Source organism: Bos taurus, chromosome 3 (assembly GCF_002263795.3).
Source record: "Bos taurus isolate L1 Dominette 01449 registration number 42190680 breed Hereford chromosome 3, ARS-UCD2.0, whole genome shotgun sequence".
Lineage (NCBI taxonomy): Eukaryota > Metazoa > Chordata > Mammalia > Artiodactyla > Bovidae > Bos > Bos taurus.
In genome coordinates, this window is record NC_037330.1 from 12508521 (window position 1) to 12527649 (window position 19129).

Consider the following 19129-nt stretch of genomic DNA (forward strand, 5'->3'; position numbering starts at 1 on the left):
ATGATCTTTGGCCTCTAGATTTTCCAGTCACCTCCATCTGGAAGGAAAGAATTGAAATTGGCTTATTAACCCCCACAAACCATACATGAGAATCAAGCATTGCTTGATCTTCTAATGTGAAATGGCCCTTATTCTTGGTACTTGCCTTTCCTTATGGGAGTTGTTTTCCTTGTTTACATAATGAGGGGACTAAAGCAGAGCTCCATGGAGCTGGGATTACAGCAGAACCAAAGCGTAGCAGCTTTGGATTTTTGTTTGTTTTCTTCATCTTTCTGCCAATTCCAGCCACCTCCCTTCCTCTGGGGCATGCTGAATTCAGCAAGTCCAGCTCTATCAGTCCTGACCTCTGAGCCCATTGGTTTCTAGTCATCTGATAAAGCCTCTGCTGCAGACAAGACTTGCCTCCTTCCCTCCTCACTGCACACTTGCAACCAAAGCTGCATATTCCTGTTGTGGGGCCTCCTTCCAGCCTTCTATTTCAGTTCACTATCTTCAGCCATCTGGGACATGGCTCTGTTTTTCTTCTTGATCTTTGGTGAGTATTTCTGCTCCTTTGGGTCCAGGCTTCAGAGTACTATGGAACTGCCCATCTGGTACAGATCTAGGTATCTTTCAGGGAAAGGCTCTTCCCTACACTCCTCCTTTCTCTATATCTGGTAATTATTCTAAATCCCCAAAGCCACTTAATCTATGCTGCTGCTACTGCTAAGTCGCTTCAGTCGTGTCCGACTCTGTGCAACCCCAGAGACGGCAGCCCACCAGGCTCCCCCGTCCCTGGGATTCTCCAGGCAAGAACACTGGAGTGGGTTGCCATTGCCTTCTCCAATGCATGAAAGTGAAAAGTAAAAGTGAAGTCTCTCAGTCGTGTCTGACTCCTAGCGACCCCATGGACTGCAGCCCACCAGGCTCCTCCGTCCATGGGATTTGCCAGGCAAGAGTACTGGAGTGGGTTGCCATTGCCTTCTTGGAATCTATACTCAATTTATAATCCATCTTGATTACTAGAAAACTTTATATTTCCCTATATTCACACTATTTATTCAGTAATAGTTTATACTATTGCTTTTTCACACAAATTTTCCTAAATGCACTATTTATAAAAAGACAAATAAATGGACCATGGGTAATAGCAAGAAAAGGAAGTAGAACTGCAGGACAAACACCTTTCATTGATCATATTGATTCCTCTCAAATGTATTTCATGTGTTTCCCTAGTTTTTCCCAGTTTCTTGTTGCTCAGATTAATTTAGAGTATTTTGGGATTTTGGAATCAAAGAGATCTGGATTTCAGTTTTTGCTCTTTGATTTCTTAGCTGTCTGAATTTTAAAGTTATCATAGCCCTCAGAAATCTCATTTTCATCTATGAAGTAATGTTATGTTCCTCAGAGGTTTGTTAGGAACCTTTCCACAAGATAAAAGAGCCTGCTAGGTCCCTTCCCTAATCAGTCACATCCATTTTAATTTTCCTGATGATCCAGTATACCACTGAAACCTACCGGCCTCTCAGTTGGGCATTTGTGTGTCCTATGCACAGTGCTGGTCACAGTCCTAAATGCCCATACACCCCTTATGTTACCTAGCAGATAGTCCCCCACCTCCTGTTGTGAAGTTACTATTGAATCTCTTAGGCTTATCTTCAGTTGCACCTCCTTCATGAAGTCTTTCTGATCCGTGATACTCATGGTGATCAACCCCACTACAGAGTTCTCAAGTCACCTCTGGGCTTGGTCACTTTCACACCTATCAGGCTCCTCACATTCAGTTTCCTTTGCATATATACATGCTTTCTGTTCTTTATTAGACTTGTAGAGTGCTATGCATGATATAACCTTGAGTTTTAGGCAATTGCAGACAAAGTCTTTTTGAATCATGTTGTTATCAACCAATTATTTTTTTTTTCTTTTTTTTTGTTTTAATTTTATTTTATTTTTAAACTTTACAATATTGTATTAGTTTTGCCAAATATCGAAATGAATCCGCCACAGGTATACCCGCATTCCCCATCCTGAACCCTCCACCCTCCTCCCTCCCCTCCCCTCCCTCTGGGTCGTCCCAGTGCACCAGCCCCAAGCATCCAGTACTGTGCATCGAACCTGGACTGGTGACTCGTTTCATACATGATATTATACATGTTTCAATGCTATTCTCCCAAATCTCCCCACCCTCTCCCTCTCCCACAGAGTCCATAAGACTGATCTATACATCGGTGCCTCTTTTGCTGTCTCGTACACAGGGTTATTGTTACCATCTTTCTAAATTCCATATATATGTGTTAGTATACTGTATTGGTGTTTTTCTTTCTGGCTTACTTCACTCTGTATAATAGGTTCCAGTTTCATCCATCTCATTAGAACTGATTCAAATGTATTCTTTTTAATGGCTGAGTAATACTCCATTGTGTATATGTACCACAGCTTTCTTATCCATTCATCTGCTGATGGGCATCTAGGTTGCTTCCATGTCCTGGCTGTTATAAACAGTGCTGCGATGAACATTGGGGTACATGTGTCTCTTTCCCTTCTGGTTTCCTCAGTGTGTATGCCCAGCAGTGGATCATAAGGCAAAGCAAATATTTGGAAGAAAATATTCCAGGACAAGTCAATGAAATAGATGGATTTGCCTAAAAAGCTCTAGGCTGGAAGTCCAATGATACTAACTTCTTCAGAAAGATCCTATAAGATGGGGTGGTGTTGGGGGATGATGAGTTTTGAAGTTCAAAATACTGGGTTTCAGAGACCACTGATAGTCACAGCACTCTCTGTATAGCATTTGCTATTGTTCAGTAGCTAAGTCGTGTCTGTCTCTTTGCAACCCCCTGGACTGCAGCATGTCAGACTTCCCTGTCCTTCACCATCTCTCAAAGTTTGCATTGGGATGGAGCCTAATGAGTAGATGAGTCTGATTACAAAGAGATCTTGTAGGAAGAAACTCTGATCATTCAAAGATGTGCTGATACTTAAACCTGGAAGTTTGGGAATTAGCATAGAACTGCTTTCTGCATTCTTAACCAGGTTCAGCAAACTACAGCCTGCAAACTAAGAATGGATATTACATTTTTAAACTGTGGGAAAAGTCAAAAGAATAATATTTTGTGGCACATGAGAATGACACAAAATCTAAATTTAATTGTTCATAAATAAAGGTTTATTGGAACACAGCCAGGCTTATTCATTTACATGTATATGGTTGCATTGACAGAGCTGATTGGTTATAACAGAGACTGTATAGCCCATGAAGCCTAAAATATTTGCTATTTGGCCTTTCACACAAAAGTTTGCTTACCATTGTCTAAATGCAGTGTCAGTGAACACAGAAAAATACTGCCATTTTCCTTTATGTGAAAGGTTGCTGCTATGAACTGTGAATGATGCTGGGATTCTTGGCCTCTGGAGGAGAGGCATTCAACCTGGGGCCAGTGATGAGGCTGCGTTGCCAGAGCTTTTTGTGTAATCAAGTTTTATTAAAGTATAAAATAGATAGAGAAAGCTTCTGACATAGACATCTGAAGGGGAACACTTCCATGAGTAAAATATACTGATGTTTTGAGCCATTATGGGTTCTGAGTCTTTGGTGAACAGACTTGAAGAAACATAAATAAGGTAAATACATCAACATAGCTTAAGAAAAACATTTCCATAAGAAAAATGCATTGGTTAGCTCAAGGTTTGAGAAAAGTTAAGTTCAGGTGGAACCAGGTGTTGTCATGGCAACACAGAATTTTAAAAGAACCCTCCTTTTAATTTTGTATAGAGAAGGAAAACAAACAAACAAACATTTGACATTTGTAGTTTATTTCTTCCACTTGGGGACCCCTAGCCTTCCTGCTTGTTACCCTCTCATATGCCTTTCAAGACATCTTTATCCTCCCCAACCGTGCATCTGTTGTGGAATCCGGAGTTGCAAAGCATACCTCAGAGGACACTCAAGAGAGTGGAGTACAGTTTATTATGCCAGCGGGTCCAAGGGGAATAGTTCCCAACAAGGACCCTGATGTTTCTGAGAGGCCCAGTTTTATACACCCCCCCACCCGACCCCTGCCACCGCTATGTGACTGGTTACATGTTAGCAACCTCTTTGTTGTATATGATTGAGTTTTACAACAAATAGGTGCTAGGAGAACAAACAATTAAGGTTAAGGGGGGTGGGGGGGCAATGATTATACATCAAGGTGGATATCTCCATGGTTAATCTAACCGGGGCAGTCTGACCTCAACTACAATCTCCGTTTGTCATCTGTAGGGAGGGAAGTCTCCAGCAGACCTGGTTTTCACTAGCAAAGGTTTTCTCACTCTTGGGCAGGGTTCAGTCCCAGTTCACATCCAGTCTTTAAGATGGATGACAGGCTTCCAGATGGAGTCTCTCTTGCTTCTCTCACAGTGGCCCCAACACATCTTCCCAGAAACCTCCAACATGTTTTCCTGTTGGACTCAGATACTACATCACCACACTTCTAGTTTAGGTGGTCATCACCGATCAATCTAATAGATTAAAATCGAAAATCAAATCTATCCATGCCTGGGGTAGAGCCAACATCAGATGGAAAGGGAACATGATAAGTCTAATAAGCCATGGTAAAATGGATCTTTTTGGCTCTTAGTTTCCATGTGTTTTTTTAGCCTGGTCATTCTAGGAGAAGGAGAAGGAGAAGGTCTCAACAAGGTCTAACCTTGGAGGCTGTGTATTTACCTCTGTCTCACAAAGTTCAAGAAAACTTTCTAGAGAGTTGTGTTTTTGAACAAAGCTTTGGCAATTGACTACTTGATCTCATTCACTTCTTTCTCTCTTTCTTTCTTTTTTATTTGCTCAGCCTTTAGCACTGGACCTGGACTTCTAGGTAAGAATTTTGGGGTCCTAAGAGGGTGGACTTTCAGCTCTGGAGAGTGGAAATTTTGATTTCCTGTGGCCAGGGAGAGTGGCTGTGGTTCAAAAGAGCCCCAGTAGATTTTCTTTCTGGTTTCCCAACCCACCAGTCTTATATGGGTAGATTTCCACTTCCAAAACTTAGAGAAAATTTGAATGGTTTATACTGCAAAGGGATTCCTTTCCATTTGGCCTGTGTGACCCAAGATGTTAGCCCAGCTCTAGCTCCATTATGTAACAAAGCAGATGGTTTTCTTTCAGGCTCAGAAGATACCTCACCTTCTGGGAAATAAACTTTCTTCTGCCCTTCTATATTCTACTACTTCCTGGTCTCTCTGCCAACTTTAATGTTATCATTGAACTAGAAATGCACCAGCCTCTGTGCACCTCATGGTTTCATCAGCAGAGTGCAGGCTGGATTTCAGTGGCCACTGCCCACCTTTTCAAGGAGACTTTCAGCAGAGCACAAACAGTTCAACTGAGGAGAGAATGGGGAAGCACAAAGAGAATTAGTCTGTGGAAGAGGAAGCCTCTGGTGGTCCAAAAATCAAGGGGACTGGTTAAGGATTACGAGTTTCTTTGACATTGTCTCTTCAACCTATTCTTTCTCTTGATAGTAGAGGCTTTATGAAAGAGGGGCAGCTGCAAACTCTGCTATGAATGTGGAGGATCTTACACCCTGCTTGATCAATTTGCTTCCTTAAAGAAATGCTGCTTCTGGGTCCCAGTCCAGTACTCCAGATGACCTGGTTTTTCTTCTCTGGCCTCCAGAGTTATGCCTTGCTGCAAGTGCCAGGAGACAGCTGCTCTCTTTATATCCAGGGAGGGAGGACCCACCCTGGGTCCTTGTCTCTCAAGCCCTCAGCTAATAAAGTAGGCTAAAACACTGTCTAGGACACAACTGCCCTGATGAGCTCCTTTGTTCTTCTCTCTAACTTTTAAATCTTCTCAGCCCTTCTTTTCCCTTTAGCTGCACTTCTTTGATGTATATTCTCTTTCTCTCTCTTAAACACATTTCTTCTCTCCTACAATGTGATCTAGTCCTCTACTCCGTGGAAAAGGAAAACTTATTTAAAACCAAAATTTGAGGGCTTCCCTGGTGGTCCAGCAGTTAAGATGCCATGCTTCCAATGCAGGGTGTTGGATTTGATTCCTGGTTGAGGAAGTAAGATCCCACATGCCATGTGGCATGGCCAAATAAAAAATAAACCCAGAATTTTATAACTCAGAATAAAATAAAATAGCCTGTGCATGATCCTGATATCAAATATTTGCTAGAGCAAACAGTAATGCCTATCCAAACTCTAATCGTACTTACAATGATCCAGAAGTTATTTCTAGATGACTTTTCTTGAATTATAACCACATGCCTTAAACTTCAGAGTGCAACAATGGTAACTTTTCTTAGTTTTTTATAGTTCAATTTTAATTTTTGTCTCTAACCTCCATTCCTCATGTAATTTCCCTCAAGAAATTATAGAAAAGAGGAGAGAAACAAGAACAAATTAATAAATCAAATAGAAATTTCTCAATGCAGCTTAAAATCAACCAGGTCAGATGTCTTTCACCCAACTACTTCTTCTGGGGTTGATGCCATGTTCTAGGGAGTTTGTGCAGAGTTGAGACAAAGTAGTAGAAATTTGGGTCCTAAGAAATTGTATTACATTCACAGAGGTGTCTGAATTGTTTCACGTAGCCCATGTTGTCATATACTGCTCATAGTCTGATAGACCACAGGCCACAAATACAGAGTCAAAGGTAGGGATATTAAACCTGTTTTTCCAAGTTTCACCAAGGGCCAAAAAAAAAAAAAAAAAAAGTTTAAATAATAATAATAATAAAAGAGTGTAGTAGAACCAGAACTCAGAGATGGTGTCCTGGAGCTCCTGTTCCTTGTCTTCCCTTTTGACCACTACTTTCTCACCCTTCAATTCTCCACATCCTGAAAATGGTAGTAGAATTCCAAGAAGACTGCATACATACCTGAGTACTCCCTGGGCCACTCCTAATCTCCAGCCAATATCTCATTTCTTTGCAGAGTCTCCTCCCAAAGTGCGACTGGTGAGAGGTCCCCATCGCTGTGAAGGGCGGGTGGAAGTGGAACGGAATGGCGAGTGGGGCACTGTGTGTGATGATGGCTGGAACTTGAAAGACGTGGAAGTGGTGTGCCGGGAGCTGGGCTGTGGAGCAGCCAAGGGGACACCAAGTGGTAATTTGTATAAGCCACTGGCAGATGAAAAACAAAAAATCTTCATCCAAGACGTCAACTGCAATGGGACGGAGGATGAATTGATTGAATGTGACCGGGTGGAAGACGTTTTTGATTGTTCCCACAGCGAGGATGCAGGGGCAATATGTGAGAGTGAGTATGGTAGGACTCAAAGACTATATGCCAACTGCCCATACCCCGCATGACCACTCTTTGTCCTCTTTATCTTTATTCTCCACCATGAACTAATGGTTAACTGATTCCTGTCCTTCACTTCCCACTCTTTCTCAACTGTGGACCCTGGAGACAAACATATCCTCATCTAGAACTGTTACTCCTCCTTGGTTGAGCAGTGGCACTAGTGATAAAGAACCCACCTGCCAATGCAGAGACTTAGAGACGTGGGTTCAGTCCCTGGGTGGGGAAGATCCCCTGGAGGAGGGCACAGCAACCCATTCCACTATTCTTGCCTGGAGAATCCAATGGACAGAGGAGTCTGGTGGGCTACAGTCCATAGGGTCACACAGCGTTGGACACGACTGAAGCGACTTAGCATGCACACTTGGTTGACCTAATGATTTTGTCTTAGTTTCAATCTTAGTTTTTCTTTGTTTCAAGAAAACAAAGAACCTGAACCTGATTCCAAGAACCTGATATCCAAGAACCTGATTCTCTTTTTCACACACACAAACATGCACAGATCTAATAACCACTAAACATTTGTATCTAAAGCTCAGTTGGAATTATGGGGAAGAAATGAGCTCCAAAAATATAATGTAAGTTTTTCAGTTCTCAAGGAGACTATCATCTAGTTAGGTAGACAGGAGATGCTCATAGGAAACCAACACACAACAACTGTGTATATATATATGTATGAATGAGTGCATGCTCAGTCGCTTCAGTTGTGTCTGACTCTTTGTGACTCTATGGACTGTAGTCTGCCAGTCTCCTCTGTCCATGGGATGCTCCAGGCAAGAATACTGGAGTGGGTTTGCCATGCCCTCCTCCAGGAGATATTTTCCACCCAGGGATTGAACCCAGGTGGATTCTGAACTCACTGAGCCACCTGGGAATCCTATATATATATATATATATATATATATATATACATGTATTCATATACAACAATTATATATATAGTATATATTATATTAATATATATGTATATAATAGACTAGTCCCTTAGCCAAATCACAGTCTAATTGAAAAGGACATAGACACACAGAAAGTTATTAATGCATAGAAAGCAAATATATGAAAGGAATAAAGGAATACAACAACAATTACATATATATATATATAGGCATTAGAAATTTGGGCCCTGAGCAATTGTAGTTCATTCTTATAGGTATCTGAGTCATTCATTGTAGCCCATATTTTCATATACTGTTCATAGTCTGATAAACCACAAGCCACAAGTCCAAATGTTGTCCCTCCAGGTACAACAGTCCTCTCCCTGAAGGCTTGGCAAACTTAGATCTTCTTTATCACTATATCTCTCTGGGCTGAGAGGACTTGATGGGATTGCTTCAAGCCTATTAAATAGAATCCTCTTGAGGACAGCAATGCTAACTATCTTGATCATCACTGTTCTCTGTGTTCATAAAACAGTACTTGGAATGTAGTATCCAGAAGTTTGTTTCCTGATAGGCTTGTCCCTTGTCTCCCTACACAGTCCTCTGTACTTCATGTCTAAGTTTTGATTTCCTCAGAATTTACCTGGACCTGGAGAAGGAAGTGGCAACCCACTCCAGTATTCTTGCCTGGAGAATCCCATGGACAAGAGGGCCTGGCAGACTACAGTCCACGGGGTTGCAATAGTCAGACACGACTTAGCGACTAAACCACCACCCCCACCACATGCAGGTGACATCACCCTTATGGCAGAAAGCAAAAAGAAACTGGGGAAACTCTTGATGAAAGTGAAAGAGGAGAGTGAAAAAGCTGGCTTAAAACTCAACATTCAGAAAACTAAGACCATGGCATCCGGTCCTATCACTTTATGGCAAATAGACAGGGAAACAATGGAAAGAGTGACAGACTTTATTTTCTTGGGCTCCAAAGTCACTACAAATGGTGACTGCAGCCATGAAATTATAAGACGTTTGCTCCTTGGAAGAAAAGCCATGACCAACCTAAACAACATATTAAAAAGCACAGACATTACTTTGCCAACAAAGGTCCAACTAGTCATAGCTATGGTTTTTCCAGTAGTCATGTATGGATGTGAGGGCTGGACCATAAAGAAGGCTGAGCACCAAAGAATTGATGCTTTTGAACTGTGGTGTTGGAGAAGACTCTTGAGAGTCCCTTGACTGCAAGGAGATCAAACCAGTCAATCTTACAGGAAATCAGTCCTGAAAATTCATTGGAAGGACTAATGCTGAAGCTAAAGCTCCAATACTTTGGCTATCTGATGCAAAGAACTGACTCCTTGGAAAAGACCCTGATGCTGGGAAAAACTGAAAGCAGGAAGAGAAGGGGATGTCAGAGGATGAGATAATTGGATGGCATCACTGACTCGAAGGACATGAGTTTGAACAAGCTCTGGGAATTGGTGATGGACAGGGAAGCCTGGTGTCCTGTAGTCCATGGGGTCACAAAGAATCAGACATGACTAAGCTACTGAAGTTAACTGAACTGAACTGGGAGGTACTCTGGGTAATATAGAGACTTGAATAATATCTGCTTCTTGACATTCAAAGATTCTTAATTTAGCAGGTAACACACACATATGTAAATGACTTAAATACAGCACAAATTGCTGTTTAAAAAATAAACTAAATGCATAAGGAAGTTTAAAAAAAAAAAAAAGAATTTACCTGGAGACTCTGTGAAGCCCATCTCCCACTCCAAACACGTACAGTCTTCTAGACCCAGTTTTAGGGCTCTGAGACTTCGAGGCTCTGACTCTTCCCTTACTCAGCACTCTCTGTATTTCTTCTGAGCTAGGTTCTTGGACATGGGAAAATGTCATGGGAAGTAGCAAGGATGGTTGGGAGTGGATCACTGATACTGAGAGAGAGAGTCAGGTTGTTTAGCCCAAATTATATCTAGACATCTCCATGCTTTCAGTGCAGGGGAAATAGGTTCAATCTGTAGTCAAAGAACCACAATCCCACAGTGGCTAGAATGAAAAGCACATTACAGAAAGTTAATCAGGATGAAAAATCACAGGGTTATGTCCCAGATTAAGGGACAAGATAAAGCCCCAGAAAAACAACTAAAGGAAGTAGAGATAGGCAACCTTCCAGTAAAAGAATTCAGAATAATCATGGTGAAGATAATGATAGTAAAGATCATAGGATCTCAGAAATAGAATGGAGAAGATGGAAAAAATGTTTGCCAAAGACCTGTAAGAACTAAAAAACCAACAGAGATGAACCATACACTAGAAGGAATCAGTAGCAGAATAACTGAGGCAGAAGAACAGATAAGTGACCTGGAGGACTTCATGGTGAAAATCGCTGCCACAGAACAGAATATAGAAAAAAGAATGAAAACAATGAATACCAGACTGAGAGGCCTCTGAGACAACAGTAAACACTCCAGCATTTGCATTATAGGGGTCCCAGAAGGAGAAGAGAGAAAGGACCGAAGAAAATATTTGAAAAGTAGATGAAAATTTCCCTAACATGGAAAAGAAATAGTTAAACAAGTCCAGGAAGTGCAGAGTCCCAGGCAGGATAAATTCAAGGAGGAACACACTGAGACACACACATAGTAATCAAACTGACAAACGTTAAAGACAAAGATAAAATATTAAAAGCAACAAGGGAAAAATGACAAATAACATATAAGGGAACTCCCATGAGGTTGTAAGCTGATTTCTCAACAGAAACTCTACAAGCCAGAAGAGAATGGTATGATATATTTAAAGTGAAGAAAGAAAAACCTGCAACTAAGAATACATTACCCAGCAAGACTCCCAATCAGATTTGATGGAGAAATCAAAAGCTTTCCAAACAAGCAAAAGTTAAGTGAATTCAGCACCACCAAACCAGCTTTACAACAAATGCTAAAGAAACTTCTCTAGGCAGGAAACACAAGAGAAGGAAAAGACATACACAAAATAAACCTAAAACAATTAAGAAAATGGTAACAGGATCATACATATGGAAAATTAACTTAAATGTAAATGAATTAAATACACCAACCACAAGACTTAGACTGACGGGGTGGATGAGAACATGTGCATGTATGCACTTACACTTATCATAGCACTCTACTTAACTCCCCAAATTTATGTAATTTTTTTATATTGCTAGGTTAATCATGTTTCTATAATGCCTTGCAATTGTAGTTATCTTTTATTTTTTGTCTGGCTATTGATTGTGAAACTAAAACATCTTTTGTTATTGTCATTATGTAATTAGTGGCTGTTTAATACCATTGGCCATTTTTCTGGTCAACAGAAAAATAAAAGAATTCCATATCACTAAAACTACCTTTTAATAGAAAAACCTGTAGTCACTTTTCAAAATCCAGATGCATATTAGAATTATCTTGGAAATTTTTGAAAAATGCAAATTCTGAGGGACTGCTTTTTATTTCCAAAGCTCCAGTTGCATTTCTAATGAGCCACCATGTTTAAAAACAACTGGATATATGATGACCTTTTACTTTTATCTGGTCTGTTTCAATTTTTCTATTTCATGTTCAGTGCTTCATGTTTTAGTTTCATTTAGTTTATGTTTTCCAGTTTCTCCATCATTTTTTTTTTTGATGTTCTCTCTCAAGCCTTTATCAAGCATAGTAGAAAAGCCTTGGTATACATATATATATATAGTTTGTATAATATATATATTTTAGAAAATATATAATTTTTTGCTTAGCTAAAACACTTATGACTTTTTGCCTTCACTTGTTTGACCTAGTATGAATAGAATGCTAGATTTCTAATTTATATTCACTCAAAACTTTGATATAGTTCCACATATTTTGGCCTCTAGGATCACTGCTGGTAATCTAGAAAGTTTATTATCTTAGATTTAAAAAAAAACTGAATGAGGCTTGAAAGTTCTAATCCAATTCTGAGAATATAAAGGAATACTATGTTGTTAAAACAAACAAACAGGGAGCTAACTTGTGATACAGTATTATTAGCTGAAATACAGATTTTGTTCAAATTTCACACAAAATGCATATATATATATGCTATACTTTATTTGGCAGAAAGGTAATTATAAGACAAACTAAAATTTTATGCAACGTATTTATGATCATTATAGCATGGTGCATCTTAATTCCTGTTAGAAAATATACTTTTGAAATAATCATATGAAGCACTTATTTGTACCAAATCCAAAGGTAGGGATATTAAGCCTGTTTTTCCAAGTTTTGCAAAGGGCCAAATGAAAATACAGTTTAAATAATAATAATAATAATACAAGAGTGTAGCAGAACCAGAACTCAGAGATGGAGTCCTGGAGCTCCTCTTCCTTGTCTTCCCTTTTGACTCCCACTTTCTCACCCTTCAGTTTTCCACATCCTGAAAGTGGTAGAAGAATTCCAAAACACTGCATACATACTCTCTGGGCCACTCCTAATCTCCAACCAATATCTCATTTCTTTGCAGAGTCTCCTCCCAAAGTGCGACTGGTGAGAGGTCCCCATCGCTGTGAAGGGCGGGTGGAAGTGGAACGGAATGGCGAGTGGGGCACTGTGTGTGACAACGGCTGGAACATGAAAGACGTGGAAGTGGTGTGCCGGGAGCTGGGCTGTGGAGCAGCCAAGGGGACACCAAGTCGTAATTTGTATAAGCCACTGGCAGATGAAAAACAAAAAATCTTCATCCAAGACGTCAACTGCAATGGGACGGAGGATGAATTGATTGAATGTGACCGGGTGGAAGACGTTTTTGATTGCTCCCACAGCGAGGATGCAGGGGCAATATGTGAGAGTGAGTATGGCAGGACTCAAAGACTATATGCCAACTGCCCATACCCCGCATGACCACTCTTTGTCCTCTTTATCTTTATTCTCCACCATGAACTAATGGTTAACTGATTCCTGTCCTTTATTTCTCACCGTTTCTCAACTGTGGACCCTGGAGACAAACATATCCTCATCTAGAACTGTTACTCCTCCTTGGTTGAGCAGTGGCACTAGTGATAAAGAACCCACCTGCCAATGCAGAGACTTAAGAGATGTGGGTTCAGTCCCTGGGTGGGGAAGATCCCCTGGAGGAGGGCACAGCAACCCACTCCAGTATTCTTGCCTGGAGCATCCAAGGGACAAAGGAGTTCGGTGGGCTACAGTCCATAGGGTCACACAGAGTTGGACATGACTGAAGCGACTTAGCACGCATTTGATTGACCTAATGATTTTGTCTTAGTTTCAATCTTAGTTTTTCTTTGTTTCAATCTATCCAAGAACCTGATTCTCTTCTTCACACACACAAATATGCACAGATCTAATAACCACTAAACATATGTATCTAAAGCTCAGATGGAGTTATGGGGAAGAAATGAGCTCCCAAAATATAATGTAAGTTTATCAGTTCTCAAGGAGTCTATCATCTAGTTAGGTAGACAGGATATGCTCATAGGAAACCAACACACAAGAATTGTGTATATATACATATGCATGAGTGCATGCTCAGTCACTTCAGTTGTGTCTGAGTCTTTGTGACCCTATGGACTGTAGTCTGCCAGTCTCCTCTGTCCATGGGATGCTCCAGGCAAGAATACTGGAGTGGGTTGCCGTGCCCTCCTCCAGGACATCTTTTCCACTCAGGAATTGAACCCAGACAGGTTTCCTGAGTCTCCTGCATTGCAGGTGGATTCTGTACCCACTGAGCCACCTGGGAAGCCAATACATACACACACACACACATATACAACAATTGTATACATATAATTGCTATATTTCTTTATTCCATTCATATATTTGCTGTCTATGCATTAATAATTTTCTGCGTGTCTATCTACTTTTCCATTAGACTGTGATTTGCCTAAGGGACTAGTCTATGTTTCTCTTTGTTATCCCACAGTTTGTTATTAGACAAACAGTCACCAAATGTTTGTGCCCGATGCTGACGTCTCATTCTTATTTCTGAGAAAGATTCAGAGTTAGGAGCCCCCTTATGTGGGAAGGCTATGTTCTTGCAGGGAGCAGAAACTTAATCTTTCTTTTCCCACAATTCCAGGGACTGTGAGGCTGGTTGATGGCCCTGGGCGCTGCAAGGGGCGCTTGGAGGTGAAGCACCAAAAGCAATGGGGCACCGTGTGCAAAGCAGGCTGGAATCTCTCAGCTGCGAAGGTGGTGTGCCGGCAACTGGGGTGTGGGAAGGCCACACTGATCAAAAGATGTTGTAACAAGGATACCCAGGGCCAAGGACTCATCTGGCTGAGCAATGTATCATGCTCAGGACAGGAAGAAGACCTTCAACACTGCCTTTCTGGGCTTGAGGGGTATAATAACTGCACCCATGATGAGGATACATGGGTTGAATGTGAAGGTAATACCTATAAGTCCAGTGACTAGGTTTATTCATGAATTTGATTAAATAGAGTTCTATTTAATCAGTGTTTATAAAGAACTACTCTGGTAGCTCAGCTGGTAAAGAATCTGACTACAATACAGGAGACCCTGGTTTGATTCCTGGGTCTGGAAGATCCCCTGGAGATGGATAGGTTACCTACTTTAGAATTCTTGGGCTTCCCTGGTGTGTCAGATGGTAAAGAATCTGCCCACAATGTGGAAGACCTGGGTTCAATCCCTGGGTTGGGAAGATCCCCTGGAGGAGGTCAGGGCAACCAAGTCCATTATTCTTGCCTGGAGAATCCTCATGGACAGAGGAGCAGAGTCAAACAGGACTGAGTGACTAAGCTTAGCACTCATGGAGCAAATAACCATGGCAAAGCTATTTAATTGTGCTGCTCATCAATTTTCTAGTTTTTAAAATGTAGCTAATGATACTTGCCTTTGTACATGAAAATGCTTTAAACAGTATTAAGTGCTGCTCCTGCTGCTGCTGCTGCTGCGTCGCTTCAGTCGTGTCTGACTCTGTGCGACCCCATAGACAGCAGCCAACCAGGCTTCCCCTCTCTGGGATTCTCCAGGCAAGAACACTGGAGTGGGTTGCCATTTCCTTCTCCAATGCATGAAAGTGAAAAGTGAAAGTGAAGTCACTCAGTCATGTCCAACTCTAGCGACCCCATGAACTGCAGCCCACCAGGCTCCTCTGTCCATGGGATTTTCTAAGCAAAAGTACTGGAGTGGGGTGCCATTGCCTTCTCCAGTATTAAGTGCTAAATTAATATAAAATATAATTATATTGAATTGTATATAATAGGGATAGGACACACAATTCCATGTACTTGTTGAACTCTTCAATTAAAAAAAAAACTACTAGAAAGTCATTCATAAGTATTAGACTTTTATAAACTAGATGGGAAAGTAAAAGGTCTTATTTAAGAAATAGACCTGGGGCACATGGATTGGAAACTAGAACAAGGGCTATTATCACAGAAATGCAGGCAGGTAGAGAGCTTCAGAAGTGCTGATGGGATTTGAATGAGGATGTAGATGATGTTTTGTTTTTTTTTTTTCTTCTTTCCATGCCCCACTCCATCCCCTGACCCTGCAGATCCCTTTAAATTGAGGCTGGTAAATGGAGACACCAGCTGCTCTGGAAGACTGGAGGTGCTGCATAAGGGCATATGGGGCTCTGTCTGTGATGACGGCTGGGCGAAAAAGGAGGAGCAGGTGGTGTGCCAGCAACTGGGCTGTGGAAAGCCAATCTTTGTACCTGCCAAAGCACGGAAAAAGTTTGTCCCTGGAAATGGGCGCATCTGGCTAGATGATGTCCATTGCAAAGGGGAAGAGCAGTCCCTGGAGCAGTGTCAGCATAGGTCCTGGGGGTATCATGACTGCAACCACAAGGAAGATGTGGTTGTATTCTGCTTGGGTAAGCTCCGTAGATTGAACCCTTGGGGACTGGCATGGAGGGAGGTGAAGAAGCGGGTGGTGGGGTGTGAACTCTGAGGGTAAGTGTTATTCTACTACTGCTGCGCAGCTGCCCATAATAGTTAGCTACTTTGTGTTACTTCAAGGGATTACTTGAGACTCCTAGTCATGGATAGAATGATAATAATAGTTTAAAAATCCCATACCATACAGTTATTGCATGTGAGAACAAAAGAGGTTTTGAAAATTATTGAATTGACACCTTTATATTAAATCTGAAGAGAGTAAGAGTCAGAGAAAAGAAGCAACTTTCCAAAATCATAAAAATTGTTTTCAAATGATGGAGCAGAAATAAAATGACCAGTCTTGGCTCAGCCCAGGATTAGTTGACTTAGAGGACCCCAGGTCTCAAACTGTAAGTTAGAACTGTAGGAGATGGTCCCACTTCCTTCTACCTATTGTCACTACCCAGATTTTAAATTGATCTGTGGGAATGGGGCTGGGGGAGGGGGCTCTTTGTGAATATCCATAAGAGTGTCTTTTCAGAGAAGCCAGGGTTCCAGCTGTAAATTGTAGACCTCCCTCTACTGTTGGGCTTCCCTTGTGGCTCAGCTAGTAAAGAATCTGCCTGCAATGTGGGAGACCTGGGTTTGATCCTGGGATGGCAAGATCCCTTGGAGAAGGGAAAGGCTACCCACTCCAGTATTCTGGCCTATGGAATTCCATGGACAGTATAGTCCATGGGGTCTCAAAGTGTTGGACATGACTGAGCAACTTTAACTTTCACTTCACAGGAGAGTAAAGGCAGAAAACTTGTCCCCATATGAGTCAGGAAATGCAAAGCATAGCCCTTGGGTGGCTGACTCAAGAAAGTCACAACTCTGAAGCCCAGCTTTGTAATAGTGTGGGATGTGGCATGCAGGGCTGCCTGGTTACCTACTCAGGGAATTGTGTAAGAGCTGAGAGATGATCAAAAATATGAAGAGCAGCTAGTGCCCAGAAAAGGAGGGCTTTAGTGATGGAAGTCTAGTGTTTGAGTCTTGAGCCTGCCATTCTGAGGCTAGTTAATCTTAGCTAGTCAAAAGGAGATACTTGTTCCATTTCTCTGGAAGAGCTTTGTGATTGTGGAGGGTGAGAAGTGCTAATATAAGTGAATATGGTTTGTGACTCACATGGGAGCTGGTTGAATACATCTGGGGCACTGAACTAGATTCTGACGTGGTTCACATCAGTGTGAGATAGGTATGTGATTAGGATCTGGGAGGGCCTCCCTTTCCTATTCTGGGAACCAGTCTTCTTTCTTGACCTCTTTGAGTTTGAATGAAATAATCCCTTCTTGACATGTCCTCATCCTTACTGTACATTCTTCTTCTCTTTACAGAAGGGCAGCCTGACATTTGATGTTTGGCCTGACTCCTGCAGGGCCTGAGTGTCCTTTGCTTTCTCCTGGCCTCAAATGGCTTAGTGCAAGTGCTGGGCCTGCAGGCTCAGCTCCCACTCCCTCAGCCCCTAAGCAAGAATCTGAACACTCTGCTCTCAGAGCCAAGTACCCCCATCACCTCCTGGAGATATGAGTTGTTGAATTCTCTCTTGCCAAGGAAGATGACCTCCCAGTCACCTGCTCTTCACTGCTGACCCTCTGGCATTGATTCTGGCCCCTCCTGCTTCTTTTTAACCAGCCTGGGATCCCCAGGTCTGTTCATTTGACCACTACAGGACATTTCTAAGGCCAAACCTACATGTCTGTAAAGAACATGAAAGGAAGGAGACAACAAAAGGAACATTTGAAGGGGAATATGGGTAAATAATGAGATGAAACTTGAGGGAAAGCTCTTTGAATGCTTTTTCTCAAGCCTTCAACACTTTTTCTTAACCTTCAACAATTAACATCTCACTATTCTCCTGTGGTCTGATAGAAACAGACACATTCTTTCAAGAGCAGAGCAGTATCCTGTAATCCTAGACCTTTTCATGACACTTGGAAAAGAAATATCACACCCTCTGAATGCCCATAATAAAATACCTTTGTTGACTATCCATATACAACTTGCCAACATGGTGTGCATTTAACAAGAAGAATCCCACAAATGTATTTTAATTTCCCCAGGAAAAATGTATGGACCTGAGACTAGAAGGAAAAGGAAGAGATGCAGAAAGAATTTGGGGGAATCCATCATTGTGCCTCATGCCAATCGGATGATATCATTTTGTCAACTCAGATTTTAGGGTCTGTAAGTCTGATGCAAGACAGAATGATACTAAGGAGAGAATCATGGCTTGGTTCTACAAACTAAAAACCTCAGGCTCTGAGACTGAGTTGAGTACCTGTTATGTGTCTGCGTTTATGCTTGCTAATAAAGTAGATGTTAAACAGTCTCAAGAGTTGCCTCTCTGTGTGGTATGCTCTTTCTACCCAAGGGGAAAGCAGGTGCATCAGTTTACAGGGGTGGCCTTACAGGTAGGATTAGCTAGAAGAGAACCTGCTGGCAGATGCAGTCATGTGTGTAATATAGTTCTCTCCTCTGGATGGAGAACTTTCTCCCTATTTCCTATCATGGGAAAAATAGAGAAACTTAGCTTAACAAAAGAGAAGAAGATGACCTAATAGACACTTTGATATCGATCGTGTCTGCTCAAAGAGATTTTGCCTCTGTTTGATCAGTTATCTCAGGTCTTCCTGATTTTCCTCACAGATTAGTATCATGGTCCCTAAACCATGTAATATCAATTGGGTTGGCCAAAAGTTCATTTGGGTTTTCCCATAACATCTTATGGACAAATCTGAATGAACTTTTTGACCAACCCAGCAGAATCTAGAGACCTGCTGAACTGCCTTGATTGAGTCACTGAAAAGCTCTTTTATCCTAAGTAGAGTAGAACAAGGTTGGAATTTCACAAAAGTAATTTTGATTTCCTTTTAATTTTACATTAAAAGTTCTTTAGTAAAATTCTAGCCAATAAGACACCTGAGAACCAATCAGATAAAAGCAACAGCTGTTGGAGGAGGCCAACTGATCCAAAAAAGCAAGAAGGCAAGACATGACAAGCCTAAAAGGTAGACTTAGAGGTCTAATAAGAATGTGTCATTAAAGAGGAAATTGAGAAGCTGAAGGACAAGGTTGACACTAGCCTGCTAGCACAGTCCA

At 41.5% G+C, this 19129-nt stretch overlaps 1 protein-coding gene across 1 annotated transcript; it reads left to right on the forward strand.

Moving 5' to 3' along the window:
- The first annotated feature begins 400 nt into the window (after positions 1-400).
- On the forward strand, positions 401-18359 carry CD5L (CD5 molecule like). The gene is made up of 7 exons (NM_001102119.1): positions 401-535; positions 4809-4835; positions 6900-7223; positions 12649-12972; positions 14221-14532; positions 15664-15984; positions 17365-18359. The coding sequence occupies exons 1-7, from the start codon at positions 508-510 to the stop codon at positions 17382-17384; spliced, it is 1356 nt and encodes a 451-aa protein (NP_001095589.1). The 5' UTR covers positions 401-507; the 3' UTR covers positions 17385-18359.
- The last annotated feature ends 770 nt before the right edge of the window (positions 18360-19129 follow it).

What these genes read in the sequence shown, in the direction of transcription:
- CD5L (NM_001102119.1), top strand. Translation starts at nt 508, where the DNA reads ATGGCTCTGTTTTTCTTCTTGATCTTTG. An exon ending in CACTGGACCTGGACTTCTAG is followed by an intron (nt 4,836 to 6,899) that starts GTAAGAATTTTG and finishes ATTTCTTTGCAG; the next exon opens with AGTCTCCTCCCAAAGTGCGA. An exon ending in TGTGGTTGTATTCTGCTTGG is followed by an intron (nt 15,985 to 17,364) that starts GTAAGCTCCGTA and finishes TTCTCTTTACAG; the next exon opens with AAGGGCAGCCTGACATTTGA.